At 40.2% G+C, this 27,803-nt stretch overlaps 1 protein-coding gene across 3 annotated transcripts in view; it reads right to left on the bottom strand.

Moving 5' to 3' along the window:
- Positions 1–7,236: 7,236 nt before the first annotated feature.
- Positions 7,237–27,803, bottom strand: part of pax5 (paired box 5) — a 60,933-nt gene continuing 40,366 nt past the window's right edge. For all 3 annotated transcript variants that reach the window (XM_008412420.3, XM_008412441.3, XM_008412431.3), the window contains exons 7-11: positions 25,263–25,395; positions 21,119–21,220; positions 17,591–17,677; positions 16,936–17,022; positions 7,237–14,818 (exon numbers count right to left, since the gene is read on the bottom strand). In XM_008412420.3, the coding sequence (XP_008410642.1) occupies positions 14,736–14,818; positions 16,936–17,022; positions 17,591–17,677; positions 21,119–21,220; positions 25,263–25,395 (492 nt within the window). In that variant the 3' untranslated portion in view covers positions 7,237–14,735. The remainder of the gene's footprint in view (positions 14,819–16,935; positions 17,023–17,590; positions 17,678–21,118; positions 21,221–25,262; positions 25,396–27,803) is intronic.

Below are 27,803 nucleotides of genomic sequence, written 5' to 3'. Positions count from 1 at the left end.
TATCTGCCCTACATGCGCCTGCATTTTATTATAACTACAAATAAACTGTAGTTATGTAGCCATGCGGCTCAGGTGGTCGCCGGGGCGAAAACTCGGGCATGGAGGAGTTTGAAAATTTCATGAAAAACAAGGGTCCTTTGGATAGTTGAACTTCGGATTCAGGTCTTCATCCTGGTCGTGGAATACTGAACCAGCTGTACACCCACAGCAGGCTCCTGGAGGGTGCATGGGAGTTCGCACAGCTAGTCTACATCTGCTTTGTGGACTTCGAAAAGGCGGTCGACTGTGTCCCTCTGGGAACCCTTGGGGGGGTACTCTAGGCCCTCCCAGTGGATGTCAGAGCTTGGTCTGCATTGGGGGCAGTAAGTCGGGCTTGTTTCTGGTGAGAGTTGGCCTCCGCAAAGGTTGCCCAGATTCTGTTAATAACTTTTATGGACAGAATCTCCAGGTGCTTCCGAGGAGTTGAAGGTATCTGTTTTGGTGGCCTTAGGATTGTGTCTCTGCTTTTTGCAGATGATGCGGCCCTATTGTTGTCATCAGGCGTGACCTACAGCCTTCGCTGGAGCAGTTCGCAGCCAAGTGTGAAGCAGCTAGGATGAAGATCAGTGACCTGCTAGGTCACTGTATGACCGGTGTCTGAGCTTGATCTTCATTGACGGCAGTAAGTCAGGCTTCTTTCTGGTGAGAGTTGGCCTCCGCAAAGGTTGCCCAGATTCTGTTAATAACTTTTATGGACAGAATATCTAGGTGCTTCCGAGGAGTTGAGGGTATCCGTTTTGGTGGCCTTAGGATTGTGTCTCTGCTTTTTGCAGATGATGCGGTCCTATTGTCGTCATCAGGCGTGACCTACAGCCTTCACTGGAGCAGTTTGCAGCCGAGTGTGAAGCAGCTAGGATGAGGATCAGTGACCTGTTAGGTCACTGTATGACCGGTGTCAGAGAAGTTTGAGTATCGTGGGATTTTGTTCATAAATGAGGGAAAAGTGGAGCAGGTGATCAATAGACGTATTGGTGCAGTGTCTGCAGTAAAGCAGGCACTGTACCAGTCTGTCATCGTGAAGATGGAGCTGACTCAAAAGGTAAAGCTCTAGATTTACCAGTTTATCTCTGGTTCTATCCTCATCTATGGTCATGAAGTTGGGGTCAAGCGGCCGAAATGAGTTTTCTCCACAGATTGACTGGGCTGTGCTCTTTACATAGGGCAAGAAGGTCAGTAATCCGGGAGGGACTCAGATTAGAGCTGTTACTTCTCCATGTCTAGAGGAGCCAGTTGAGGTGGCATGGGCATTTGGTCAGGCTTCCTACAAGCCTCCCCAGTGAACTATTCTGGGCATATTTCACCAGGAGGAGCCCCGGAGGAAGACTCAGGAGGGGCTATGTTGCTCGGGTGGGCTGGGTTGGGTTGGGGTTCCCCGGATGAGTTAGCCCAAGTGACTGGGGAGAGGGAAGTCTGCACCTCCCTACTTAGGCTGCTACTACTGCTCGCAAACCCCGGATAAGCAAAAGAAAATGGATTGATGGATGGGTACAACCAAATTGAATATTTGTAACAGAATTTTAATAATTTTATATAATTGGATTTTATATTCAATATTTTAGATTTTTTAGATTAAAACAAATTTTTGATTTTAGATTCAATATTTTCTCCAGGTGATCTGGTTTTCCACAAAAACAAGGGTTAGCTTTAGAGAGCAATTGATGTAACCCACACACACACACACATCATCAACAATCATGGATTGAACACATACCCGCAACCACCCACATCAGGGTGTCCAACCCAAGCTATCAGGGCTTGTGTTGGACAACCCCTGGGTATCTGGGATAGCCCTTGAGTATCAGGGACAGCTCAGATACCCAGAGGCTGTCCAACCCCCTATGTTTTCTGATTCAGCGCTGGTGATTTGGTGGTGTCTGGGTGTGTTTGATGTGCTTTTTCCTTTGCATGGTGTCCACCTAGCAAATGATGCGCTGGGTTTACTTGATTTTTTTTTGTTTGTTTTTGTTTTTTGTTTTGAGGGTGTTGCCTGGGTTTTGTTTGTTGTCCTGTGTTTGTGTTTTTTTGCTTCGTCTATGTACAGGTTATGGTGCTGTGGATCTGGAGCTGGCTGTTTCTTCCTTGCCGTCCGTCTCTCCACACCTCCTGGCCTCCACAGTGTGCTGCTCTGCTGCTGGATTTCTTCCCATTCTTATCATGCACAGTTGAGTTTCTCTTCAGTTTTGCATCTTGTCACTCACTTATCCATCATGTATCAATATTGTTGCTAACTTTGTGTTTTGTGTTTCCGCAGGACCCAGGCATTGTGTTTGTGTCTCTTTTCTATCATCTTTTTCTTCGGCCAGTCGAGGCAGACGGCTGCCCGTCCTGAGTCCGGTTCTGCTGGAGGTTTCTCTCAGCTCGTAAAAATCTACCATGCCCAGCCGAGGAAGGAGCACTGTCGCCATGTGCTTGCTCAGGATGGGGGATGTCATCAAATTGGTTTTATGACTAATTTGATGGGGTTCGCCGAGGACCCCTCTGGAGAATCGTCACCTTAACGTGGTGGAGGGATTTGAGTACTCCAGTGATCCTGATGGCTATTATTTTTTTATTTTATCTTATTTTGTTTTAATTTTTGCCATTAGAGACCCAATGGTTTCTAAAGGCAAAGATGGCTTCAGGGGAGGGGTCAACCAAGAACGATTCAAACACTGTTTTCCCAAACGAATAAGAAGTTTTCAGTAGATCTTTTGTCTAATTTTTCAGAAGGTTATTGCCATTTCTTCTTTTCGTCTTCACATTGAAAGTAAGAAAACAAAGTTATTTGTTGAGCTCAAAGTCTTAGTTAATTTAGAGATATAGGAGTTATTTTCTAAGTGTTTATGTAAAAGGTAGAATGAAAGAGGGAGGGAGAAGAAACTCAACATCAGTGAACGGTCCTTCTCGTGCATCTGTGCTGTCAGAGACTCTCTTGCAGAGACAAAGGAGGTTAAGACTTAGGAGGCCAGACTCTCTCACCCATCTACTCCCTCAGCTCTGACAGCTCTCCCACCGAGGCCCCCGGACACATGGACAGCAATTCTCCCAGCATACAGTATGTTAAGCTCTCCTGAATCCCATCTCCTCCATGTGTCTGCTTCCTCTTTTTTCCTGTTCAGTCTCCTAGCCTTGCTTCAGTTTCTCTCCTTGTTTTTCTGTTCTTCCTCTTTTTCTTCTTTCTTTCTCTAATTGGTCTCCTCTGTGTTAGCCTAGACAGGCCTATTCATCATAGCACTATCCTTAGAGACAAACCCTTTGGGAGCAAAGGGGAGATAGACAGAGTCAGACCAGAGGGCGATGGGGTCTGCCGCTTGTCAAGCCACTTGCATCCTCTTTTTTCTCCCGTTTCATCCCTCTCCTCCTCCCCTCCCTCGTCTTTCAGCATATAGTAGGGATGTCAGTTTTTTGTTGAGGGTGGAGGAGGAGGGGGAATGTCGACACATTAGTTAGGCTATTAGTTCAACAAGCTGCTTCCATGCCTGTCAATGGTCCGACATCCATTCACACACACATACATACACACAAACCAAGATTTGACATTTGTAACATGCAATATCTGTGAGAGGGCAAGGCTTTGAGTGATGGGCCGAGCAGCAAAAACACAGAAACTTCAGACTGCTCAGAGAACCTCAACACAAGCACTTTGATCATGCCCTGCTCATTAGTACAACTGTTTTGTGAATTGTGTAAGACAGAGTGATCATGAACATGGATTGTGACGGAGAGGACAATGAGAAACATGTAGAGGTTCATTGTGGGAGGTTCAAAGGCCTTCTGCGAAAAGGTCAAACCAGATTTTTTTTTGCTTTATGTGTGTCAGAGATTTTCACTTTATTAGATCTGCTGGCAACTAGACTGTGTGTGTTTGCTTGCCATGTGAATGGATTTTCAAAATACCTGCATCACTTGCAGAGTCATAAAACACACTATTGGAAGACAAAATAGTAAAAAAAAAAATACTTTCACAAATTAAAGGTTCCTTTATCACTGTCATCTATTAAAACAACAGGTTCAGTTGTTTCCGGAAGGGGTTTACAGTCCCTTCAGTGGAATGTGGGATAAACCCAGAGAACCTCAAAAGGGAGGCACCTAAGAAGCATCCTGAGCCTGAACCATTTCAACTGGCTCCATTCAATCACTTACAAAGTTGTTAACTGGACTAGGCCAGTTGCTCAGGTTGCAAATGTTTGTGGGATTTATTTGTTTTTATCTTTTATTTGCACACCACAGTGACTTAATAGAAATTATCCTTGTTGCATTGGCAAGCTACATATAATTTATGCTGTACACCAAAATTGCCTTCCTGGCTTATTTTTAACAGAATCAGTATATTGCAAACTGGCTACATGGTTGGATAATCCTAATTTTTTTTACAGTACAAATTACTAGTGTTCACATTTTTAATTTATGGCCTTATTAACTATCAATGATAAGGCAGGTTACTTTTATCAAGGGAGATTAGATTGTGCCACATCATGTCAAGTTGACAGGTCAGGGTAGAGGGAAGGAAGCTATCAATTAAATAAAATGTCAAAAGTTTGGATATATCTTACTTTTTTCAGATTTTTATGACAAAAATGGTTTTATTTGTTAAGGTAAGTTGCAGATAATGAAGATCTATTGATGAATATATATTTTTACCTAAGACTTCTTAAAATCTCCTTAAGAGTTTCAAGGTGTGTGAATACTTTTGAAAGAAACTGCATATAACATTTGAAACAGATATATCTGATTTTAATAATTTTTTTTTTGTTCATGAATTTTACATGCAATTTATTGCAAGTGTGACTTCAATACAGTCATAAATGCACTTTATGCTCAGGATGTAGTTTTTCCTGTGTATTTCAACACAATTTCTGAGTTTCTGTTGTATTTCACAGATCTGCAAATAAATGCAATAAAAAAAAAAAACATAATGAGCACCATGATTATAGAATGTTGAAAACACATGAAAATTATACCCATCATAAAACTGATTATCAAAATCCTTTAATTTATTTAGTTTGGTTGAACATCCAAAGTGTTAAGTAGGAAAAGAAAGCAAAGATTTTGCAGAACTGCAAATGCAAAGAAAGAAAGTCATGAATGTGTCGTCTCATTTCACTCTTTCTTCCTTTTCCTCTCAGTTATTTGTCTGATTCTCTCTGCTTTGCCTCCTGCTTAATTTATATCTCTTTTTCTCTTGCTCCTAATACATCTTCAGCATCTCTTCCCATTTTCTCTCCTGCATGAGGTCCTCTTTGCTAATCATCTGAAGCCCAATTATACTGAGTTGCACCCACACCTCCTCCCTACAGGGGCTCAGGAGGGCCAAAATATACAGACGCTGACTGACGTTAATTTGCATGACTTCTTGGCCTCCATAAGTACTGCTGTTGTCTGTCTTTGGCTGTTTCATGGGAAGCCGTGTGAGGGGGGAGATGAACGGAGGAGAAGAGGTAAAAGGTGTTAGCGGTTACGTAATCTGAACCTACGGCAGGAGCGCACAGAGAGCAGAGGGTGTCCTACTGCTTTAAACAAGTTCCAAATTAGTGAGACGATTCATATGACAAATGATGCACCAGCTCACACTGACATTGTTTGTGAATATTTGGATAAACCACTGAGGACTATTCTCTCTAAAAAAAAACACATGGGCAAATCGGCAACAGAAAGGTTGAAAATGAAGATAATGTCATGGCTCAGGCTGCGGGTTGATTGTAATGTTTCTGTTTAAAATAAAGAGAGCTGTACATAAACAAATGTTGGAAAACCTTCATGAACTAAAGCATCACATAAGAAAAGCATCACATTCTTCCACTATGATATAAGTGATAAACTCCTGCAAACGATGACAACTTTAGGTTGTTGCTGCCAAACAAGCAACTGAGACATGAAGAGAAAGCATCCTTTTCTTATTATAATTCTTTTAAATCTTAGTTTTACATTTCTAATATTTGTTCTACTCAAAGCATTTTCATTAAAAAAAATCATGTTCCAGATAAGAGTAAAATTACAAAACCTGGTCCACTGGTAGCTAGAATTAAATAATTTCACTGAGAATCTTCTTGTAGCCATCTACCCGTCTCTGAAGTCTCTGTCTTTCTTTTGTCAGGAATCTGCATTATTGAGGTGTGGTCATTCTTCTCTCTGTTCAGGAGCTGCTGGTCTCCACCGGGGATCTGGAGCTGCAACTGATGCCTCACAGGGCAGAGCCCGAAGTTGTACCTGTTCTGGTCATCAGCAGGAGGATAAGAGGAGCTGACATTCTTCACTGCGTCACTGAACTAAATGTGTGAGGTTTAAACAGACTAAACTTTCTTTGAATTGAACATGTTAGAATCCTGTGCTCCGGATCTGATATGCCTGTAAGATTAGATATTTTAGAAGATAGTTTCTTCAGTTTGTATTGCTCAGTTGCAATAGCTGAATTCGGTAATATTGTCAATATTGCTATAACATCTCTCTCTGTTCAAATATAGTTAAAAAACAAAACACACAACCTCCCACATTGTTGCTTTTTTCCTCTTGATGAAAAAAAAAAACATAAAAACAAATTCAAAATGAAATCATTACATAACAACTTAAGATGAGCTTAAGAACATTTTATTTGTTTGGAGCTTCCCAAGTCCTGATTGCTGTTGTAAAAGATGACAAAAACGAACCACAGATATGCCAGAGACAACAACAAGGACTATTAAGCTTTTTGGGTTTTTTTCCCCTGGTTGGTGTAACCTTGATGGTTAGAATACAGATAAAGTTAAAAGGTCGTCTTCAGTGTTAATCCTCCACCCCGTGATGCATTCTTCCACACTCTTACAGGGCATCCGTTTGTTGGCAAAGAACCAAAATAAAGTCACATACACACACAGGAGTTGTTTCTGTTTCAGTGATCTGGGCAGACACCCAATCTGCGGACAGCAGAGCCTATGTCTCAAGCTGGGGATGTGCTGTTTTCTGTGTGTGCGGCGTGTTGTTGCCATGTCGGGGCTTGTGTCCTATTATCACCCCTCTCCCACTTCCTTCTCTCCTAAGCACAGACACACACAAACACACACACCGCCTCTCAAAGACTCGGCCAACAGCCAAGACTGCAGCACCGGGAGGCTAAACTAACTCTGATTTGTGAGGTGACAAAAAGGAGGGAAAGAGATCAACTGTTCATGTTGTGTGTTGCAAAGAAAAGAACCAGCATTTAAGTAAACGCCTAAATGTTGATCAAAGAACTCTCTCAGAGCATTTAACTTCCAAAAAATTATTTTTATTCTGAAGGACCAATAAAATTATGGCAAATATTTACAAATAGTTACTTCTCAGTTTCACATTACTGATACATAAATGGAATAATTCACCAACAAACAGTCACTCTGGTGGACAGATGGACAGGTACACAGACTGAGTATGAAGAGATGCATCAAGCAAACTGTAATTCAAAATTTCACAGTAAAAATCAAAGCCAGGAAATTAAATAACCATAATATAACCATAAAAATAGAAAACATAAGCCTTTTAACAAAGTCACCATTTATTTCCGGCTTTTGGGATAAAACCAATTACCTGTCGGGGGCAAAAAGTAAAACGAGGGTTGTTGAAGAGAAATCAAGTGATATGATATCTTTGGCAAAGTCGCACTGCAGTAAAATACATTCAAATATTAAGACAACACACGACACACAGAGAGAAAAAACACCAAGATTTGTTTGCAACTACTAGAAAATTGAATAAAAAACATACACATTTTCATAAAGAAGCATTTCACTTTTTTTTCAAACCATCCCCTCCAGAATATTCAAAGGCAATACTTCATTTTATGTATCTGTAAGTCTTTTCTGCCCTTTTATATGTTTTTGTACAAGAATCGAATATTTAAAACAGGCATCACAGGCTTTGGTGAATGTTAACGGATATGTTTTCTTTTAGTTGTGTTTGTGTTTTGAAGAAAGGAAAATATTGAAACCAAATTTATTCCTTGTATGTCTTTGCATCACAATATATTTCTGTATTCCTGTGTTTTTTGATCATATTTTTATTTATTTTATTTTTTTAGCCAAAAACACGGATAGAAATATCTCCTCAACAGCCTAAATAGGAAGCCATGGACACACACACACACACACACACACATACGCACGCAAGCATACACACAAAATCAACATAATATTAAAACAACTCCAGATTGTTACACAAAAGGCCACAGTAAGGTGAGAACTCATGTATCTATTTCTTTTTTTGATTGAAACAGCTGCTTAAGTCAGGTTTTTGTAGGCTGATTCGTGCGCATTAGTTCTCTTCCACAGTTGAATAATATAAAGATGTAGGGAACTCTGTAACGCTTCAGCGTGAGATCTGTCTGAAGCCTAGTTATATCGGCAAGCATGGAACAGATTGTGCCACTAATTGCTGTCAAGATGTGATGCTGAATTCCCCTCTGGTTTGGGATTCATATTGAGATACAGTCGAGCAGTGCACACTTGGTGGAAAATCATAATTTAAAAAAAAACAACAACAAAAAAAAAAACAACCTGATTTGCATTTATTCCTGCCTCTGATTTGACTTGGAGCTGGATTCAAAATAATGGATGTTATCTGTTTCAGAGAAGACTGAATTCAGGGCTGGAGAAGTATTTTTGTTTGTTTAATCTCAAGCAGGTTTTGACTGTTTTTTTTTTTTTTTTACCCTCTTACAGAGATGTATTAGACTCCTTACAGATTTAGACTGTTTTTGCTTTTTTGTCACACTTAAATACTTCTGTCACACTTAAATACTTAAAAAAAAATGTATACAAACAAAACTTGAAGAAAAATAAAAAGTTTTTGTTAAATCACAAGTTAACTGCTTTAGCCACATTTTTTGTCCTCTCACTAGCCAAGCTCAGATGCTTAAACAGAACTTGAAAGCCAACAGGAAGTCGGCTAATAGAACCCCAAAAGCAAACTTCTATCCAAACAAATTTTACTTGTCAAAGAGTCTAGTTAGTATGAAGTGGTGCATACTTTAACAATGTGTTTATGTTGGAGAACCCACCAATGGGGCTGAATTAGAACAGAGATGAGTGGGCCATACTTCCTCCACTGAGATGTAAAAAACTCAGTGACAGATATCCCAAACGCTTGAAAAGATGGCGAAACCAGTTTTGAGGTTTTGCCATTTTGGATTGCTTTTTTTTCTCCATTAATAATTAAACTACTTTTTGTTTTAATTAACGTAATCTTTTTTTTGATCTGAAATATAAGTACGTCAAAAAATAAATAAATAAAAAGCAAAAACAGGAAATCTGTAAAGGAGGAAATTATTTTTTATAGCACTACAAGGGGGAAGATCTGATCTAAAAGATTGCTCAGATTTTTAACAGAGCTGTCTGCTGAAACGAGGAGAACTTTTTAAGAAAGGTCACATGCTTGGAATCAACACACAGTTATGCTATACCTTATCCTGGTGGTGTGGCAGTCCTACAGGAGGACAGCAGAGAAGTGAAGTGAGGAAGATGAGCGCATGAGATATGATGAGATTAGGGCCGAGGAATTGGGGGGGAGGGAGAGGAGAAATGGGACGAGCTTGTGATGGCACAGCAGGTTTGGGCTCCCCTGGGGAACACAGGGGAACAAGAGGAGGGGCGATCACCACTTTGCAGAGGACAAAGGGAGGGAGAGAGTGCGTCTATACTAATATTTCTATAAGAGCGTGTGTGTGTGCGTGCGTGTGTGGCCTCTGCCCGCCACGCTTTCTACAGTCACTACCACCCGCAATGACAAGTCTCCCAGTCAATGTCACAGCTGCAAATCGAAACCACTGCTGGTCAGAGACAATCCTTTCTCTCCCCATGTGAACCCGTTGGGTCAAAGCAGTGGCAGGAGACGCTGTTTCACTATGAGACGCAGAGTTAACAGACAATCCTGTTAATGCATCGCCAGCTGATTCTTAGCTGCAAAAGGAAACAGGCGCTAAGTTTAGCCTGTTTGAAGCCGCCGCCCCATAAACGTGTGAATGTAAATATTTTTGATTAACTGGTTGGGTTGTGCTTTTTGTGTGGGTTAGATTTGTATCCGAAAAGAAGCGGGTGTTTTTACCAGTGTAGCATCCATTTTTTATGTTTTATTCAGCATTTCTTGAATGTGAACATTTCAGTCACAGATCCAGGCCAAACCCTCTGTCTTTAAGGAAATATTCATAGAAACATTATAACTCTTGATAAGTTTATATTGTGTTCCTGCGTCAATGTACAAATCTGCACAATATTAGTATTTGTTCTCCTCTTGCAAAACAGCATTCTACAGTATTTGGGGTGATCTGCCCTCAATTTACATACAATACATAAATATTTCATTTGAAACAGTCTGAGTAGAACTTTAAAGGCTTGTTCATAGTTTCTGATTGTTTTCATTAGGATGACAGACTTTTTGTGAAGTGATCTGACGCTGACTTGCTGCACTCCAACATTTTAACTTCCTACCATACTGCACTACTGTGAAGTTAAACCTTAACTAATCATCTCCACTTGGCTTTTGGAAGCATCCATACAGGCCTGTGTGTGTTCTGCCAATGAACGGCATTGACATCTGAAGAAATTAAAGTTACGCTATTACTGATTTTGGCTGACTTAAATATGTCTTTAAGCTATTAAGATATATATAAAAAAGGCATTTAATATGAGATAACTTTATCTTTATGGGCTACATTGACAGCTTCTGAATGTTCTAGTATAAAAGTAAGTGGAGTGCAGCTGATACAGCTATTGATTCACTGATTGATCTGCTCTCAGGTCTACATCAAGACGGGTGCCTGATGTTTACAAAAGTGCACATCTTGGCAAACTTTACCATAACGGACAAAGGAACATTAAGTTTTAAGTCAGGAGTGAAAGCGGTTAAAATACTGACAATTAAATAAGAAATCAAAATAATTCTGAGCAATACGCTGCCATGTATTTCTAGAGCTGGTAAAAGAGAATGACGTTTAGCAGGTCTGTGATTGAAAACACACATTCATTTCCCTCACGTAGGACTCAGACTGTGGTAGATCAGTTGTAGGCGTGGAAAGTGAAGCTTTATGTCACTGTCAAGAGGTTTGTTTGAATTTACAAATGCAGATGTCCAGAGTATTTTAATAGATATGAGAGACGGCGAGGCCAATTTTAGTTTTAGCGTCTCACGTTCAGTAAGGGGGATGTCGACATGTATAAAACTAAAGGCACTGTCCTTGTTTTCAGCTGGTGTGGTTCAGTAATGCCTCAGAAGAACTGAGAGAAAAAGTCAGAAAAGAAAAAAGGAAAGCCAATAGCTGAGATGTGGGCCAGCAGGTCAGCTGGTCCGCTGTCACAGAACTCTTCTTTAGCGATGTAGATTCAGAACTTTTACAAATGTAAAATGATCAAATCTAATACTACTGTATTTAAAACAAGAAGATAAAAAAAGGTAAAATTTTAAAATAATCTTGCTTAGCAGAGGTTTGTAAACCTCTGTTTTGTTCCCCACTGCAGATTTGGTGTTTACTAAAACTGCACAGCAGCAATGATGAACTATAGCGAGCCAACCATGATAAAGAAAAGAAACCAAGGATTTTGTAAACACTTGCAGATAACAGCTAAAACCAGAGCGAGTGGCTTTCAACTGTTTGCTGTTTTCATGAGTAAAACTTGTACTCTGAAATTTGAACGGGAATAAATAAAATGGTCTTCTGTTTCACTGATTTCTTTAAATCTTGCGAACAAGGAAGACGTTGCCCTCACACTCTGACGTGTGTGAAGAACAACACACTGATTTCAGATCAACGCCAGAAGGCAAGTCTATCCTATTCTAAACATGATGGGTAAGGCCTCAACCCTGGTGTCAAGCAATTGTCGCAGCGCAGAAGTGATGTAGGGAATAAAGCAAAGTCAACTTGAAAGAAAAGGAGAAACCTTTCACAGATTTTTTTCATAAAAACAAAGCTTTATAGGAATTCTTTCAGTATCTCAAACAACACAAGCAGTCAGAAAGAGGGGGAGAGGAACTCGCTAAAAACAGTGATTTGAGTCTCTTTGTGCTTTTGTCAGCCAATCCACAAGGGGGAGCCATCTTTGGGGAGTTTAAAAAAAACGTAATCGCAGCACAGGAGAACCAGAGAAAGAGAAAACAAGGGTTGATTCCTGGTTCTTGATCCGAACATTTGCAGGAGACACCTCTGTCGATTGGTACCAGGCAACAAACTATAAACAGGAAAATCTCAATTTGATCACATTTATAAACAGACTTCTTAATGTACTGAAGGTTTTTCAGATTTCATTATTAACTGCATCGTCATCCACATCATATTATCACTATTCTAGCACATGACACGATCATAAATCACAACAAGCGTTTACTCTCACCCAGGAGTGCAGCGCAGAAAAACCTCTGAATATATTACTCTGTGTCTCCTCCATGATAAATAGCTCTTAAACAAGACTACAAAATCTTTGCTGGGGAGGTAGGATAGCACCTTAATGTACAGTGACAACAATAGGTGGAAAAGCTTTTGGTTTATTTGAACAGTTCATATAGTGGAGGGCTCAGATTTTAGGTTGTGCTTTACTGAAATTCATGTATAGTGCTATGAGAAAGTATTTGCCTCTTTGCAGATGTCTTGTGCTTCTGCTATGGTGTCACACCTTAACGTTTCATATCATCAAACATTTTCTCATCTGATATAAGTACAGACACAGAAATCCTCAGAGACAGTGTCCACTTTTCTTCAAACCAGTCCAGAAAATGTTTTCCTAAATTCCCAGGAAAAATCAAGATGCCTTGCCGGCCTTTGGGGTTTTTTTTATTACAATTTTGCCACTGACTCTTACTGAGGCAAGCCAGGCCTGTAGAAATTGTTCTGGATTTTTGGGGGGACCTTATGGTTATGGATGAACTTGTGAGTAATTTTAGAAGGCTGTCCACTCCTGCGAAAGTTCATAGTTCAACACTTCATAAGTGTTGGATGTTTTCTGAATTTATCAACTGTCCCAAAGACTTGTTATAACATTATGTTGTGACACTGGTCAGACTGAGAGTTGTCAGTATATTTGTCTCTTATCTGTTACTTTTGCTTTACATCGAGGTGTGATTGGAAAATGCCCGATTTCCTGATTTTACCGGTCCAGAGATTTGGCTGATTAAACTGAACCAAAAACAATTTGTTACATCACAGTAAATGTAAAATTAAACGGGGGTTAAATTAAATTGCGAAGCTGGGTTTGATGGCTTTCTTCTCCTCAATAAAGACATTTATCATTTATAAAGAAAGAAGCGGAAGACATCTGTAAAGGGTAAACACCGTAGTTGTCTGATGTCATTTGCGCCACTTAAATGCAAGCATGGATCTGAAGGCATGGATAAAATGAGACAGCCTGAAACTTAGAAAACAGATTTGTTTTTCACCTGGTTGTCTGAAATATTGCAACTTAAACAATCTCTCAGCATTCTCCTTTAGGTCAGATCAAAACTGGTTAAAACATTGACATTTATGTAAGGAAAAGAAAGAAGTCAGAGGTTATTAAAACTTTAGGTTTTAAATCTATTAAGATCTCTGCAGTGCCTTCACAAGCAAGTTTGATTCTAATCTGTCTGCACGTTCAGTGTATGAAAATGCTGTTGTGCACATGATGTGGGAAAGCTAAGAAAATGCTTCTGGTTTGCCAGTTAAACAATTTCCAAGCAATTGAGTGCTTGCCATCTTTGGCATCGGTCAGCCAGTTCTCTAAATATAACCATGTTGTGAGGATACAGGTTTTATTAGGTAATAGTGCTGATGTTTGCCAAACCCCACCATTAAACAGTGATTATAGGTGATGATGAGCTAATCAGGCTGCACATTTGATACGTTTTTACCGAGTCTTACAACCAGAAAGCAAAAAAATGCCACTTTGGGACACTAACTCCAACCTCCTGGCCAAACCTTCTTTACGGGGCAAAGTATTCATACCCCTTGAACTTTTTAGATTTTTTATTTTTTTTTACATTACAACCTATGAGGATGCTTATCAGTTAAAAGAACAAAAAGTCATTTTCTTTTCCTTCACAATTTGTGGTTGTAACGTAACAGAAAAGGGTATAAATACTATTGCCACACTTACTTCCTTGTGCTCAGCTGGTATAAAAGGCTCAATTAAAGTAACAAAAAGTAGAGATAGAGGGATGATAAACGTCTGCCATAAAAAGATGTTACTCATTTAACATTGTGTTTCTAGATTAGTTGTGTTGAAGCCACAGAAAACAAAGTAGAATAAACTCCTGGAGGATTTTGGTCTTTCAGATTTATGAGGATTGGATTGTCTTCACTCCACTGCAGCATGGCATAGAAAATTGATTGATGTGAAGTCATAAAAAGTACTGTCTAAGAAGGAATTTGCTCTGATTTGTTCAAATATATAGCAGTCTCTAAGCAAAACAACTAGCTTGACTTCTTGGGTTTTATGAATGGGAAAAAAAACAAAAAAAAGTCTGAACATAATGTAGGAGGGTCCAAATTTGTAATGGTACTTTTAATAAAATGTTTTCTGTATTTGTACAGTAATGTACAACCAGGCAGTATTGTTTTGAAGCCGAGGTGTGTGTTTGTTGGTTTGGAATCAAATGAAAAGCAAACATCACTGATGTCAAAAGATCTGAAAAACTCCTTCTTGCCTCAGTCCTTCCTCATACAGGCAGGTTTTTACTGAACGGTGCTGGTGCTATCCATTTATTCCTCCCTGGTCTTCCTGCTCTCCATCCTTCTCTTCTTTCTGGACGGGTCAGTGGCGATCGTAGGCAGAGGCTGTTGCAGTGGCAGCAGGGCCTGCTCCCCGTGACGTTGCACTGTAATAATACGGTGATCCTGCACAGAAACACAGACAGTTACATTTCTTTCAACTGTCTGAGACGTGAATAACTCTAAATTTAAGAAGAAACTACGTAACATTTCATTCAAGGTTCAATATAATATAGATATGTTTCTCATTTCTTAACGTCAAATGCTTCTTCAGGATACAGTGTGTTGTTTTGCAATGCAGATGAACCAATTTTCTCTTTTTTAATTTGTATATATTTAGATTTTTATAATTTTTCATGCACTTTATACAAGATCTGTGTCGCATAAAAAGGAATGAAAATCACAATACTTTTTCAGAAACTAAAATATAAGGCATATACAATAAAATAAGATTAAGTGTGAAATGTAAGAATTTTTATCATCATTTATCTTCTCAAGACGTCAGAACATTTGACTACCGATGGAAATGAACTGGTACAAAATGGTTATTTCTGGGTATAAAAGGAAGGGAGGCTGGGATGAAGTGGCAAAGTGTGGGTTCAAAATAAAGAAACAAAGCACAAATTTCCTTTTTCACTCAGCAGCAATTCACAAATATCAATAAAGAGAAAAACAAGCTCGTGCTTTGGCAGTGTAAAAAGTTAATCGTAGTAAGAAGAAAATTAAGCCTCAATTATATGTCGGTTCTAAGATTTTTCTTGAATAACTGATCTGGTCTTCACAACAGATTCTACGAAGACATTATTTATTAAACGAAATAATATAATTTAAATGGGGTGCACTCACTTTTTTACTATGAATTTATACTGATCAAAAATCAAAAGAGTAATTTATTTTCATAATTTATCTTTTTTTTCATCTATTAGTAATCAGTTTGTGTGATATAGTGACATCTACTGACTACTAGAAGAGATGTACTATTTCATTTAATTTTTTTAAATAATTTCTCTTCAAGTGGGATTTTTTTCTCCAACTTAATGAATGTATTCAGAATAAATTCTTCTAATTCTTCAGAAAGATTAATTTACTTTTAGCTGTACTCATCTTTATTTCAAAAGTGGCTAATGCTGAACCATTACCTCCTTAAATGACAGTGACTGCAGAGAAACAAAGGAGCTTTATTAACATCCACTGCATCAAAACAGGAAATGAAGGCCTGCTGCATCTCTCCAAACTAAGTGCAGATACTGGGATTGTTTTATGCTTTTATGATGTTAGTTACAATAATTCTGATTTAAATTACATTCATAAATCAAGAATTTTACAAGAAAACAGATATTGTAATACCTTAAACCTTTTTTCACCGACTCCAGCTCATTTCTCCCCCCCACCCTGCACTTTGCTCACAATGTCATCATGCTCATGAATCTCAGTAATTATGTTGGACAGAGTCATTTCTATTACAGATAGGAATGATGGTTAAAATGACAAAAATATGACTCGCTCTGTAATAAATCTGAATTCTCTTTTTAAATGCAGTGTAAATGTGAAATGAGCGGCTTCAATTTTCTGCTAAGATTATATTTCAGCGTGGAGCGGAGCAGTGAAAGGCAGGCAAGAGATGACATGAGCTGATGAGGCTAATGGCAGAAAAAATAGTCTCTCTTTCACGTACAACCAATAGATTGAGCTTGACTTTCTTTCTCTCTCGGCGGCTCCCCGCCCTCACAGAGATACTCCTCTCACCGTCCAAGTGACAGTCCAAGTTGACACGCCAAGTACAGCTCTACCACCACTGATCCCTTGAGTCTATTCTCTCTCCAGGGAGGAGGTCAATTCAATACCATAACCCCAAGAGCACACACAGAAACCCTCTCCCTCTCACCTTAATACACACACCTGTCTCTGTCCCTTCCATCAATCAGAGCAGCTGAACGCCGACAGGTTGTGTCTGTCCACAGGTAATCTCGGGAGCGTCTTTGGGGAAGTGAGGCATTAAGTCGAACTGACAAACTCTTTAGTCCCACTCTAGATTTTAGAAACCCTCCCCCCTGGTTTTACTTTTAAAACAGGAGATTTTCTCATTTGGCATTTCGTTCTTTTTCTCCAGCTTTGGCGTCTCCAAACCTGAATCTCTCGTTCTCCACACATTCTTCTATTGGTTTACTCCACTGAATTTGCTTCTCATCGCCTGTTTGCTTGCGAAGTAACTTTTCTCTTTTACTCCCTCTCTTTCCACCTACCTTGCATTTGTCCTGCCTGACTGGTGAAGAGACTGGACGAGCAGCCGATCTCCGTCCCCAGGAGAGACCCATAGTCCTGCTGAAACACTGCAGAGGGATGGAGGGAAGCAGGAAAATTGATGAGAGGAAAGGAGAAGGTGCGAAGTACTCTGCATGTCTTAACCGTGTCTACGGTTTGCTCAGGCTGATGTGTATTTTAAGTTTTCTACCACACATTGCTCTAGTTTGGTCTCATCCAAGCAGATCAGCTTCTTCCATATGTTTGCTGTGTCACCTGCATGACTTGTTGCAAAATGCAAAGGGGACTTCTTCAGGATTTCTTTTGACAATTGTTTACAGATTTCACCACCTGAGACCAGATCTCTACAGATACTTCTAAATCACCAGTGGCCTCTTGGCAGCTTTTTTTGATTACAAATTCAGTTTACAATTCTATCATAAAACCCACTTTCCTTAACCTGCTGTCCCCAATTCCTCACTTCTCTTCTCTTCATCCTTTTATATGGAGAATATTGCGAAAGATTTTTACAATCCACTTCAGTGTAAGAGTAAAGGGAAGCTATATAGCCATCAGAACAAGGGTTTTGGCAAAATTAAATGACATTCAGTAGCACATTTATTCATATTTGCATATAAATATTTGTGATATACCAACCTAATAGGCTAGGATTTGGAAATCTCCATGATTCATTGTACGTGGAATACTGTGGGTGGGAATATGGACTTCCAGAAAAATCTCCCCCTGGAAAAAAGCACAAAACATGGTATGTTGAGAAACAATGAGGAACTGAACACAATAACTACGGTGTTCCACGTCTTTAACTTAGCTTGGTTTAATTATTTTATCTTATACTGGTTAAGCCTGTTTTAGTCTAGATTAATACATCATGTAGTTTAAGGTATTTAGTTTTATTAGTTTGTTAGTTTAACCAATTTAGTTTAAACTACTGAACATTAACTTCTATCCCGTGTTTCCAACACACTCAGACTAGTTGAATGTGTCCGAGTTGGAGAGCTCAGTCGGACTGCAGCGGTCCTTCCACCCAGTGGATGATAGGTTAGCTTTTCTCCCTCATTTACTACTCACTGTCTGGGGTCTACTCTTCCTCATGTCTTCTCCTCCCTCGCCTCCCTCCAATCTTTTATCTTTATTTTTCTCCTTTCTCCTCTGGATCGCCTGAGTACAGACCACCCGTCACCCTTCACATCAAAACAACATTCTCCTCTACTTCTTCCCCCCATTTCTCTGCTGACTTACTCTCCTTTTCTCAGTCTTTTGCTCTTTCTTTTATTTTTTTTCCTCCTGAACCATCCCTCCTCCCAGGGGATCCCTCTCCCATAGCTGACAGTCACAGACCCTGATGCCCCCTCCCTCCGTTCTGCCTCCCTCTCACCCCCTCCAACCCATTCCTCTTCCCTGCCTCTCGTTCTGTCGGTTCTGCCTCAGTGCTTTCCTACACCCCCTCCGAGTGTCAGCACCCCTGCTGCAGAGAGAAGGAGACAGAGAGACGGAGTGGGAAGGGGAACAGCAGAAGAGAGTTGCTTGCTTAATGAAGGTATGATATTAGACAGAGTGAACAAAAAGGAGGATAATTTGGCAGAGGAGTGCTGAGATAAAGCAAAGCTGGCAAGTCAAAGTTTCTAGATTATCTCTTTCAACACTTCTAGCCAGCTCATGGAGTCGGCTTTAAAAAATTCACTGAAGAGAAACTTCAGTGGCGACGTTAGCTGTGTGTTTTTGTGCGCGCCCGTTTTCCTTTCTGCGAGTGTACATTTAGTTGCGTCTGTCAGGTGGGGGTCTCAGGATGTGGTCTCCATGGCACCCCCGGGCGCGAACATCCTCTCCCTTGTCATCGCCGCGGTGACGGCGATGTGTCAGGTTGTTTAGCAGACGCGAGACGGAGGGTAGAGAGGAGTAGGGAAGAAAGCTCAGGGGTCTCCCTGGTGTAGCTCGGTGTCAAGGTCGCACACACAGACACTGTCAAAAACAAACACACAAACAACGGCACGCACCAGCCCAAACACACACTCAAATATCCTGTCAAAGCCGAGGACAGCACAGTGGGACAGGGCGACAGGGTTACCCATCTTTAGACGTGCTGTTCCTACATGTCCACTGAGACTCAGTGTGTACATCAATTCATGGACATGTGCGTGTGTGTGTGTGTGGGGGTGTGTGTGTGTGTGTGTGTGTGTGTGTGTGTGTGTGTGTGTGTGTGTGTGTGTGTGTGTGTGTGTGTGTGTGTGTGTGTGTGAATGACTGGGAATACACAGAGACAACAGCATGCAAACAACATTGTTTTGGGCCTTGTGTTTCCATATTTACACAGCAGTATCTTTAACACGACCACCGCTGTTGGTGTGAGTGTCAAGAAAAGAGAGAAGAAGAACAGCGTTCCAGGATTGAAACACAAAAGTGCAGTGGAAGGCGGAGTGGAAGGGAATGAATGAATTAGTCGTGGGTCACTGGTGATTCTCATTAAAAACAAATTACTAATGTTGAGGAGGGACAGCTGTGCTACTGTGGCTGCTTTCTAATGATACACAGAGAAAAACACACACATATAGAGCCTCCAACACACAGTTTACACAGGTATACGAACACAAATGCCACCCTCCGGGACCACTGTCAGCCACGGTAGACAGAAAAGGAAGAGGAAGTGGCACTGCCATGTATGCTCTTCCAACACACACACGCACACACACACACACACGCACACACACACACACACAACCTACACAATGCATACACTGTAGAAACTCAACTTATGTTTATGGATCACTTTAAAGGAAGTCAGATTCAATATTTGAGTTCGTTTTTGTTGGGAACTTAAAACATATAACATGCCTTTCATACAACCAGGTAAAGGATCACATAGCGACTTGTTATAGCGTCATGCTTTTGGACTAAGAACATCCCCAACATGACACCAGTACTTCCTGTACAGTAGAAACTCGTTCTGCAAAAGGAGAACTGCAAACCCTGCAAAAACCGAATGTTTTCACACCGGGATAATCCGACAGACTCAGTTAAACGTGGCAGGGAATGTCGAAAAATATTGCACATTTGTTTAGAAGAAACTTCCCAGTATGAGCAACATGCAAGGCAGCAAACTATCCAGAATGGTTCTCTATGTACAGAAAAAGACTGCTGGGAAAGGGAGAATTTGACATCTTGAAGTAGCCACGTAGATGAAAAGAGAAGTATTCAGATCACACTCTTGCTGGACTGGCTGTTTGCTTAATAACAATAAGCAAATGGCAGCAAGATTCAAGAAAACTGATTATTTCTCAGAGTCCAGAGTGCATTTGTTTGGTCTGCACCAGCTGTCCCTTAAGCTCCCTAAATGTTGTGGACCATCCAAAGAAATAAAATCAGGTCCATTTCAAGACGTCTGTGCAGCCGTGGTGTGAAAGCGTGCTACGGCTCAAAAGCAATGTCTGAAAAATTCAGCCGGCCTCCAGACTGAACACCAGTCACAACAAGGTCCCACCTCAAAATCCACCATGCCAGATGCTGTTAGTTATTGTTTAATAGATGGAGCTCTTCTTAATAGGGACTCCAGAGTAAGTCCATCGCTAATCTGTGTATGTTTTGTTAGTTTTTGAGATAATAATTCATTTTTTTTCCACAGCAGTATCTGTGCCTTAAGTTAACTTACATGGAAGCTTTCTCTGCAAATGTTCCTGCAGATTTAAGTCCTGGTCCTCTGTCCTAAGCATTCGGTCAACTCGTCATTCTAAATTGTCCTTGTTGTCAGTGTGTGCACTCATGGGTGGGCAGGTGACCCATTCAAGGTGTAAAGTGCTTCTTGGTAGCCTCATCGACTGCAACAGGATATGTGCCTGACCCCACGTAAGTGGATATAGAGGATAGATGGATGTTTATGGTAAAACATTGACTTAAGGTTTGACCTTTGGCAAGTTTAGGGTTTTGTCAGTTTGCTTTCTGGATTTGGCCCAATCCAGAAAGCAAACCAGTACTGTTGCAGTGTTTGTTATTCAGTGTCATCCTGTTAGATTCTCTTACCCTGTCATCACCTCTGACCTGTAGATGCTCCTCAGTAAATGGACATTTTATTTCCCTGACCTTTTTTTGCCATGTGGTAACTTTTGGGGTGAATATTTGTGGATTCTAGGTAAAACAAGTTATATTTTTTTGCATGTTTGTGTGCATACCCACCAGGTACCATGCCAGTGAGAGAGGGAGTGGAGTAGCTGCCCTGTCCAGTTGGGGGCACATGAGGAGGGTAGCCCGGCAGAGTTGTGCTGGCCAGATCTCGACCTGTTAAGACAGAAAAAATATCCTCTTATCAGTATCTTACTCCTCTCTGTGTCATTACAGTCACCAATATGCCGTCGTCATCATTCTTATCTCTCTAGCAGTTAATTGTGTGCAGAGATCTACAAATTTCTATTGGTCTAAAACTCACAACACCCAGAAATATCTGTAGTAGCATTGGAATGTTGCTCTTTCAGCGGCTCATTCAAGATGTGTCTCTTCCGTTTGCTTCTTCCTTCCTTGTTTCCCATCCTCTGGCATCTATTAATTTAGTGACTCTCTATTCTATTGTTTCCTCCACCGCCTCCTCCTTCTGTCAGTAGGTGGATGGGATATATAACTGCATTAGACTACATGACAGTGTGTCGCCCCAAATCATTTCTCTATGTTTGCGTGCCGTAGACATTGGGAGTGTGAGGAGAGGGCACCCTCCATTTATCATCATCACATACACACACACACACACCAGCACCCTCCTCCTGCTGTCTGCACACACACATTTATCATCATCACAAGCAGCTCAGATACTAACACCATCAATCCCATTCACTTTCCCTCCACTTAACCAGCACTAACTGAGAGGAAGCAGGAGGAGGGCAGAAGAGAGAAATAAGAAAAAACGGCTGTGAAATATTTCATGAAGAATGGTATGAAAAAAAGCTATTACAATTAGTGGTTTACAGGAAACATCATCGACACTATTCACAACCTCAATCTTTAGTGTTTTCTTTGGGAGATTTTGTGTGAAAGACAAAGAAGATGATGACTTGAGACATAACAGAGCTGGAAGGAGAATGATGCATGTGTGTTCAAAACTTTTTAAAAAGTTAACTTGGAAAAGCGAAGAAATAATTCAGGCTATTTTAGGTAACAAGCTTTGAACATCCCATCAAAAAACATTAATCATCAAATTTGCCAAGAGATTCATATTAACTCTGAAAGAGCTGCAGAGATCCACAGTTCAGGTGGTAAAATCTATCTGTAGCACTTGTCGAAAGCACTTGAGAGGCAAGAAAAACAGACGTTGAAACCGAGAAACCAGAAAACCCTTTTTCAGTTTGTTACAAGCAATGGAGGTGGACACAGTGGACATGCACAAGAAGATGCTCTGGTCAGCAGTGACCAAGACATACATCTCTTTGATCTGTGTATAAAGTGCTACTCTGAACATCTTTCTTACTCTGAAGAAAGAGAATTTGGAAGAATTTTCTTTCTTCCAAATAATTTTTCTCAGCAGACACAGGAAAGCTGGTTAGAGCTGATGATAGGATGGATGGAGCTAAACACAACCAGAAGAAACCTGTTGGAGGTTGCAGATAGCTTCTGGGCCACAGCTTCATTTAAAGGAAACACATGTTCATGTGTTGAAATGTCTCAGTCAAATCTAGATCTACATTTTTAAGCAATCCTGCGTCTAAACCTTCAAACCATGTACACGCAAAATTCAAAAGACCTGCTGCCAAATTGCAGCAAAAGCTGATTCTGATTCTGACTCAGGATGGCTGCACATGAATTCACACCACACTTGGGTTCTTATTAGTAAAGGAAATGGGAATATCATGGATGTGTTTTCTTTTTTCCGATAGCTAAGTAACGCTAACCAATACTTGTTGGACACTCAAAACGAGGCACTCACCTAATCTTGCCTCCTGTCTTAAGTGATGGTTTATCATGCATGATCATTTTCTCACAATGAAAAGAACGATCATGAGATATAAATAATCCAATTCTCTTTCTTCCAAATTTTTGTCCACTTACGTTAGCCTCCTCAGCTCCTTCTCTGAATGCAATTTCCCCTCCCTCTTTGATTTTCTCCCTTTTTCAGCCTCCCTCTGTCCCTCTAAGCCTCCTCTCTCCTGTCTCGTGTAGTAAAGTTTTTCTTGGTGTTTGACGCGACAGCGAGGCATTAGCGCAGACGGGCTGCTCATCCGCTCAGGGTCAGTGCACAGGGCACGGAGGAGAGGGAGAAGAGGGTGGGAGCGGGGAGAGATGGACTCTCTACAGCCAAGTTAGAGGGGGCAGACAGGGCCAGATCCTCAGAGATGTGTGTTTGCGTGCGTGTGTGTGTGTGGGTGTGTGCACGTTCTCATGCACTGTTTTTGTGCATATGTATGGCAGTTGTATTGATGTATCTGTTCTCCACAGCTTTTCTTTAGAGGTCAACAAACAAGTACAAGTCTCCTCCGCGCTCACTTGCAGCTACAGATGAGCACGCGTTTTCTGTCCTACTGGTCTGCCTGTCTCATTCGCCGCATCAAAGAGCCATCAGAACAACCCTGTCAAGCCCAGGGGGATCAACGACATGCACAGTGTCCCTCCTTTGCGTCTTCCCACCCTGGTGTACTGGCGGACGTTCGGAGTAAAGGAAAGGGGCGTGCGGGATCGCGAAGAAGGGTCGAGCATGTAGATGCTGCTTTCCAGCATGTGTCCAGAGTATCAACGCTTCAAGGATGCAAAAAAACACTGCGTCAAACACACGGACGTCTGGTCCCCTAGAGGGAGCTCTGTTCTGAGGGAAAAGACAGCCGAGGAAATGCATGCATAATATTCAGAAGGTGTGTGCGCATGTGAATGTGAACGTGTGTGTTTGCATGCATAAGCAGAAATGGAAATTTTTCATCTCTCTCTCTTTTTCTCACACTCTGTCTTTTTCCCCCTGCTCTGGTGTGTGCAGGTAATATCCCTCTGTGGTTTGAGAGAGAGAGGGAGTAAAAGAAAGAACCTATTCCCAGATATCCCAAATTCCCAGATCAATAATTCCCTTCATTACAGATGGGAGTGTTAAAGGCTTGTCCAAGTGCTCCCTGGTCTGCTCTTAATTAATCGCGCCTCTCCCTGTGCCCCTAAATGGAGAAGGAGCAGAGAGCGAGGTGTTCACTTTTCCTCCACCTTTCCTTAAATCCCTTTCCTCCACTTAATTGACATTCAAAGCACTGAGCTCTTTAAGCAGTGCTCTGAGCACTTAGATTATGCAGTTTAAACTACTGCTAAGAAGAATGGCATTAGCTCCAGTGTGTTTTTGTTTATAATTATCCCTTTCCTCTATTTCAAAGATTTAAGGTAAGTTTTTGGTTTGTCCTGTGAATTGGATTAATGTGCAGCCAGAGGTTGGTTAAGCACCACTTCCTTTAGAAGAAATAATTTATTCAGTGTTTCACATGCAGTAGGAAAGGGACATGATCTTAGTTTGGAGAATGAGAGGAACGTTCTTGTGAAAGTCAAGAATAAAAACTGCTTTTAAAAAAAACTTATTGATAAGCAAATAACATTAAAAGGATTTATTTTTAAAATATTCTCAGTAGATTCAGAAACCAATTTTTATTTTACCAATTAGTTTTTAGTTTCTCGAGTTTAAATTAAGTGCTCTTAGCTGTGTTTACTCCTTATAGTAAAGTATCCCTACACAGTCAGTTTTTCCTAATTTTATGCAAGGTTTCTGCAAAGAGTGGATGTCGCTGGATCTGAATCCACTTTGAGGAGCTTCTGGACGTCCGAACAAGCCGTTACCAGTAGAGGCTATTTTAGTGACAAACCCTTCAGCTTAGAGAGGAACTAAATTCATGTATCATGTATCAACTAAAGCAGGTTGATACATGACAATTAGCAGGTTTATCTGACACATGACACAATCTTTATTTACCGTTCTAATCCTTCACTTCGTCGGATGTCCATTGGCTTCTGAAACTTTGAATTTCTTCAAAGCCTCAACTTTAAACAGTTTTCCGTTTTGATGTTTGTTAATTAAGTAGATACTTGATAACCTTTAGCTATTTTTTAGTAAATACAAAAAAAGCTCTTGTTACAGTCTGTCAGTGAGCATCATGTAGTTTATGAGAACTGTTTGTCTTGTAAATGAGTTGATTAACTGAGTGTTTCATGGGATTTTTTCTCTGCGCTCTGTAATAAACTTCAGAGTTAGACTTACTTTACCTTCTTCTTTATGTGTGCAGTTGTTAAATCTATGGAAATGTGTAGTTTCTGTTTCAGATAAAAGAGTTTGAGTTATGAACACTGAAGGAATTTAAACGTTTTTGTTTTTTTCCACCTGGGACTAGCGGGTAGGATTGTGGGCCGGAGACGTTGGATCCTAACTCCGTCCCTGTGCCCGGATTGGCCAAACTGTTCTTCATCTCGTCCAGTCCGCCTGCTAGAGAGGCCATGGCCGAGTAGTCCGATGTCTGGAAGGAAGCAGAAAGGAAAAGGAAAAATAGATTTATTAGACAGCAAATCCAAATCATGATACTCTGTGTTGAAAATAATATCAAGGCACGATTGTGCCCCGTGTGGAGTACAGCTGTGAGCAATCTGTTTATTATGTCCACAGTATATCCTGCATGTTGCACCTTCCTCACAGCGATGAGCAAAGCAGCTTTTCCTTTGAGCACACACACGCACACACACTGATGTACAGAAACACACCTACAGCTGAGAGTTTATTGATCTGTTTACAAAGGCAGGGATTTACTGTACAACCAAGTCCAACAGTCTGTAACCGCAGGATCAGCTCGCACTTTCTCTTCATCCCTCTCATCCCAGCGCTCACACGGTACATACACAACAAACATATATTTACCCACACACACACACACACACAGACTGTGGCTATAAGACAAAGCCTCTTGTCTCCCCAGATACCAACCTAAGAATGGTGATCTTCTCAATATACACACACACACACACCCAATGCTCTGAACATTACAGAAAGAAACAAAACCCAAAACCACACAAGGAGGAAAAGGTTTAAGTGACAAAAAAAAATATGTGCTTGATGTAGCAGTGGAAATATTTCCAGCACGAAACTCTAAATTATTTTCAGAAATAGGTGAAAAAGGTCTAAAGCTTCTAATTCTAAATGCCAATTATATCATTGCTATGTTAATAAATCTGTTTATGCTTCTTGAGCTTTTTCATGTTTTGTCACGTTATAATTACCAACTTCAGTGTATTTTATTATTATTTATGTAATAGTTCACGAAAAAGTGGTGATTGATTGTCATGCTCAAGTAAGAAGAAGAGGAGTTTTCAAGATTTCTTACTAATAAATCTGCATCTGAATTCAAGTTTGAACTCTTATTACAGGTTCTCAGTGGGATGGAAGTTTGACTTTGACTGGGCCATTCTAATATTGTTTGATCTAAACCATTACCTTCTAATTCTAGCTGTGTGTTTGGGGTCAATTTTCTGCTGGAAAGTGAAGTTCTTCTGCAGTTTCAGTTTTTTAAAACCTCTAATATATTTTCTTCACAAATATATTGAAGAATATATTTCAATATATTTGAAATATATATTTCAAATGTATTGAAATATATTCAAATATATTTGAAATATATTCAAATATATATATTTGAAATATATTCAAATATATATATTTGAATATATATATTCAAATATACATATTTGAATATATATATATTTGAATATTGTTTACAATGCTTTGTAAACAATGCATTGTTTAAAAAGCATTGTCAACAATGCTTTGTTGACAATGCTTGTAAACAAAGCATTGTGCTTTGTTTACAAGCATAAACAAAGTACAATGCTGCCTCATCATATCTGCAGGATATAACTATAATGCATCATTTCACCTTTTTCCTCTGTGTCCTCTACTTGACTTGTGGAAAGATAAAAGTGGACTTCTTGTATTTTTCTGCCAACTCTTCTTTAATAACCAAATATGTAGAGTTAACAACCAGTGATTCGTTCTGTCAAACAATTCTCCCATGTAACATCTGCTTTTCTGCAAGAGATAAATTTCCTGTAGAGTTACTACAGGAGTTTTGGCACAGCTAGATTTTATCTATTAATAAATTGACTCCTAAAGGCAAACTGATTTCACCAAAGTCTATTAAGAGGATCAAGATGACATATTATGCACATTTTTATTTAAATACAATTTTGAAACTGTTTATCAACTTATCAAATGACATTTTAGCTTAATTCTCTCATCAGCGACGAGACATTCAGCTCTGCAGAGGCTCGGTAATGAGTGGTTCATTTAATTCAGGTGTGTAGGAGCAGGAGTGCATCTAGAAGTTGCAGGTCGGGGCTGGAATCGGGCACCCGAGATTTAGCACTACATTGTGTTGATTTATAACAGAAAATTAAAGACCTTTATGGTTGTAGCCAAAAATTTAGCTGTAAATTTCATAGCATACCGCAACAAATATAAACTTTGTGCAAAATTTTATGTCAAATTTTTTATGACGGATTATTATAACTATATAATCAGGTGACAAACTTGTCTTTTTCCAGAGAAACCAGCATGCCAGCTCTTCCCAAAAGCCAGACTGCAGCCTGTCCACTCACCTGTGTTTGACACCGGCTTTCAGCCATGACCCATCCATCCTCGTCTCTCTGAGAGGTCTGTCATTGTGCGTGAGTATATGTGGGTGGTTCTGGTAATTTAGAGAGATGATGGCGACACTGATGGCCGAGAATATATAGATTAAACACCAGAGACTGTCTGGACAGGAACATTCCTGGCGGGCTGATGACCGGTCTCCTAGTGGGTTTAGGTGTGAGTGCACGAACATCTGACTCTCTTGAGTATATTTTGTTATAGAATTGTCCATGTTCACATAAAAAG

Source organism: Poecilia reticulata, chromosome 1, assembly GCF_904066995.2.
Source record: "Poecilia reticulata chromosome 1, P_reticulata-male-v2, whole genome shotgun sequence".
Lineage (NCBI taxonomy): Eukaryota > Metazoa > Chordata > Actinopteri > Cyprinodontiformes > Poeciliidae > Poecilia > Poecilia reticulata.
This window is presented reverse-complemented; position numbering and strand designations above follow the sequence as displayed.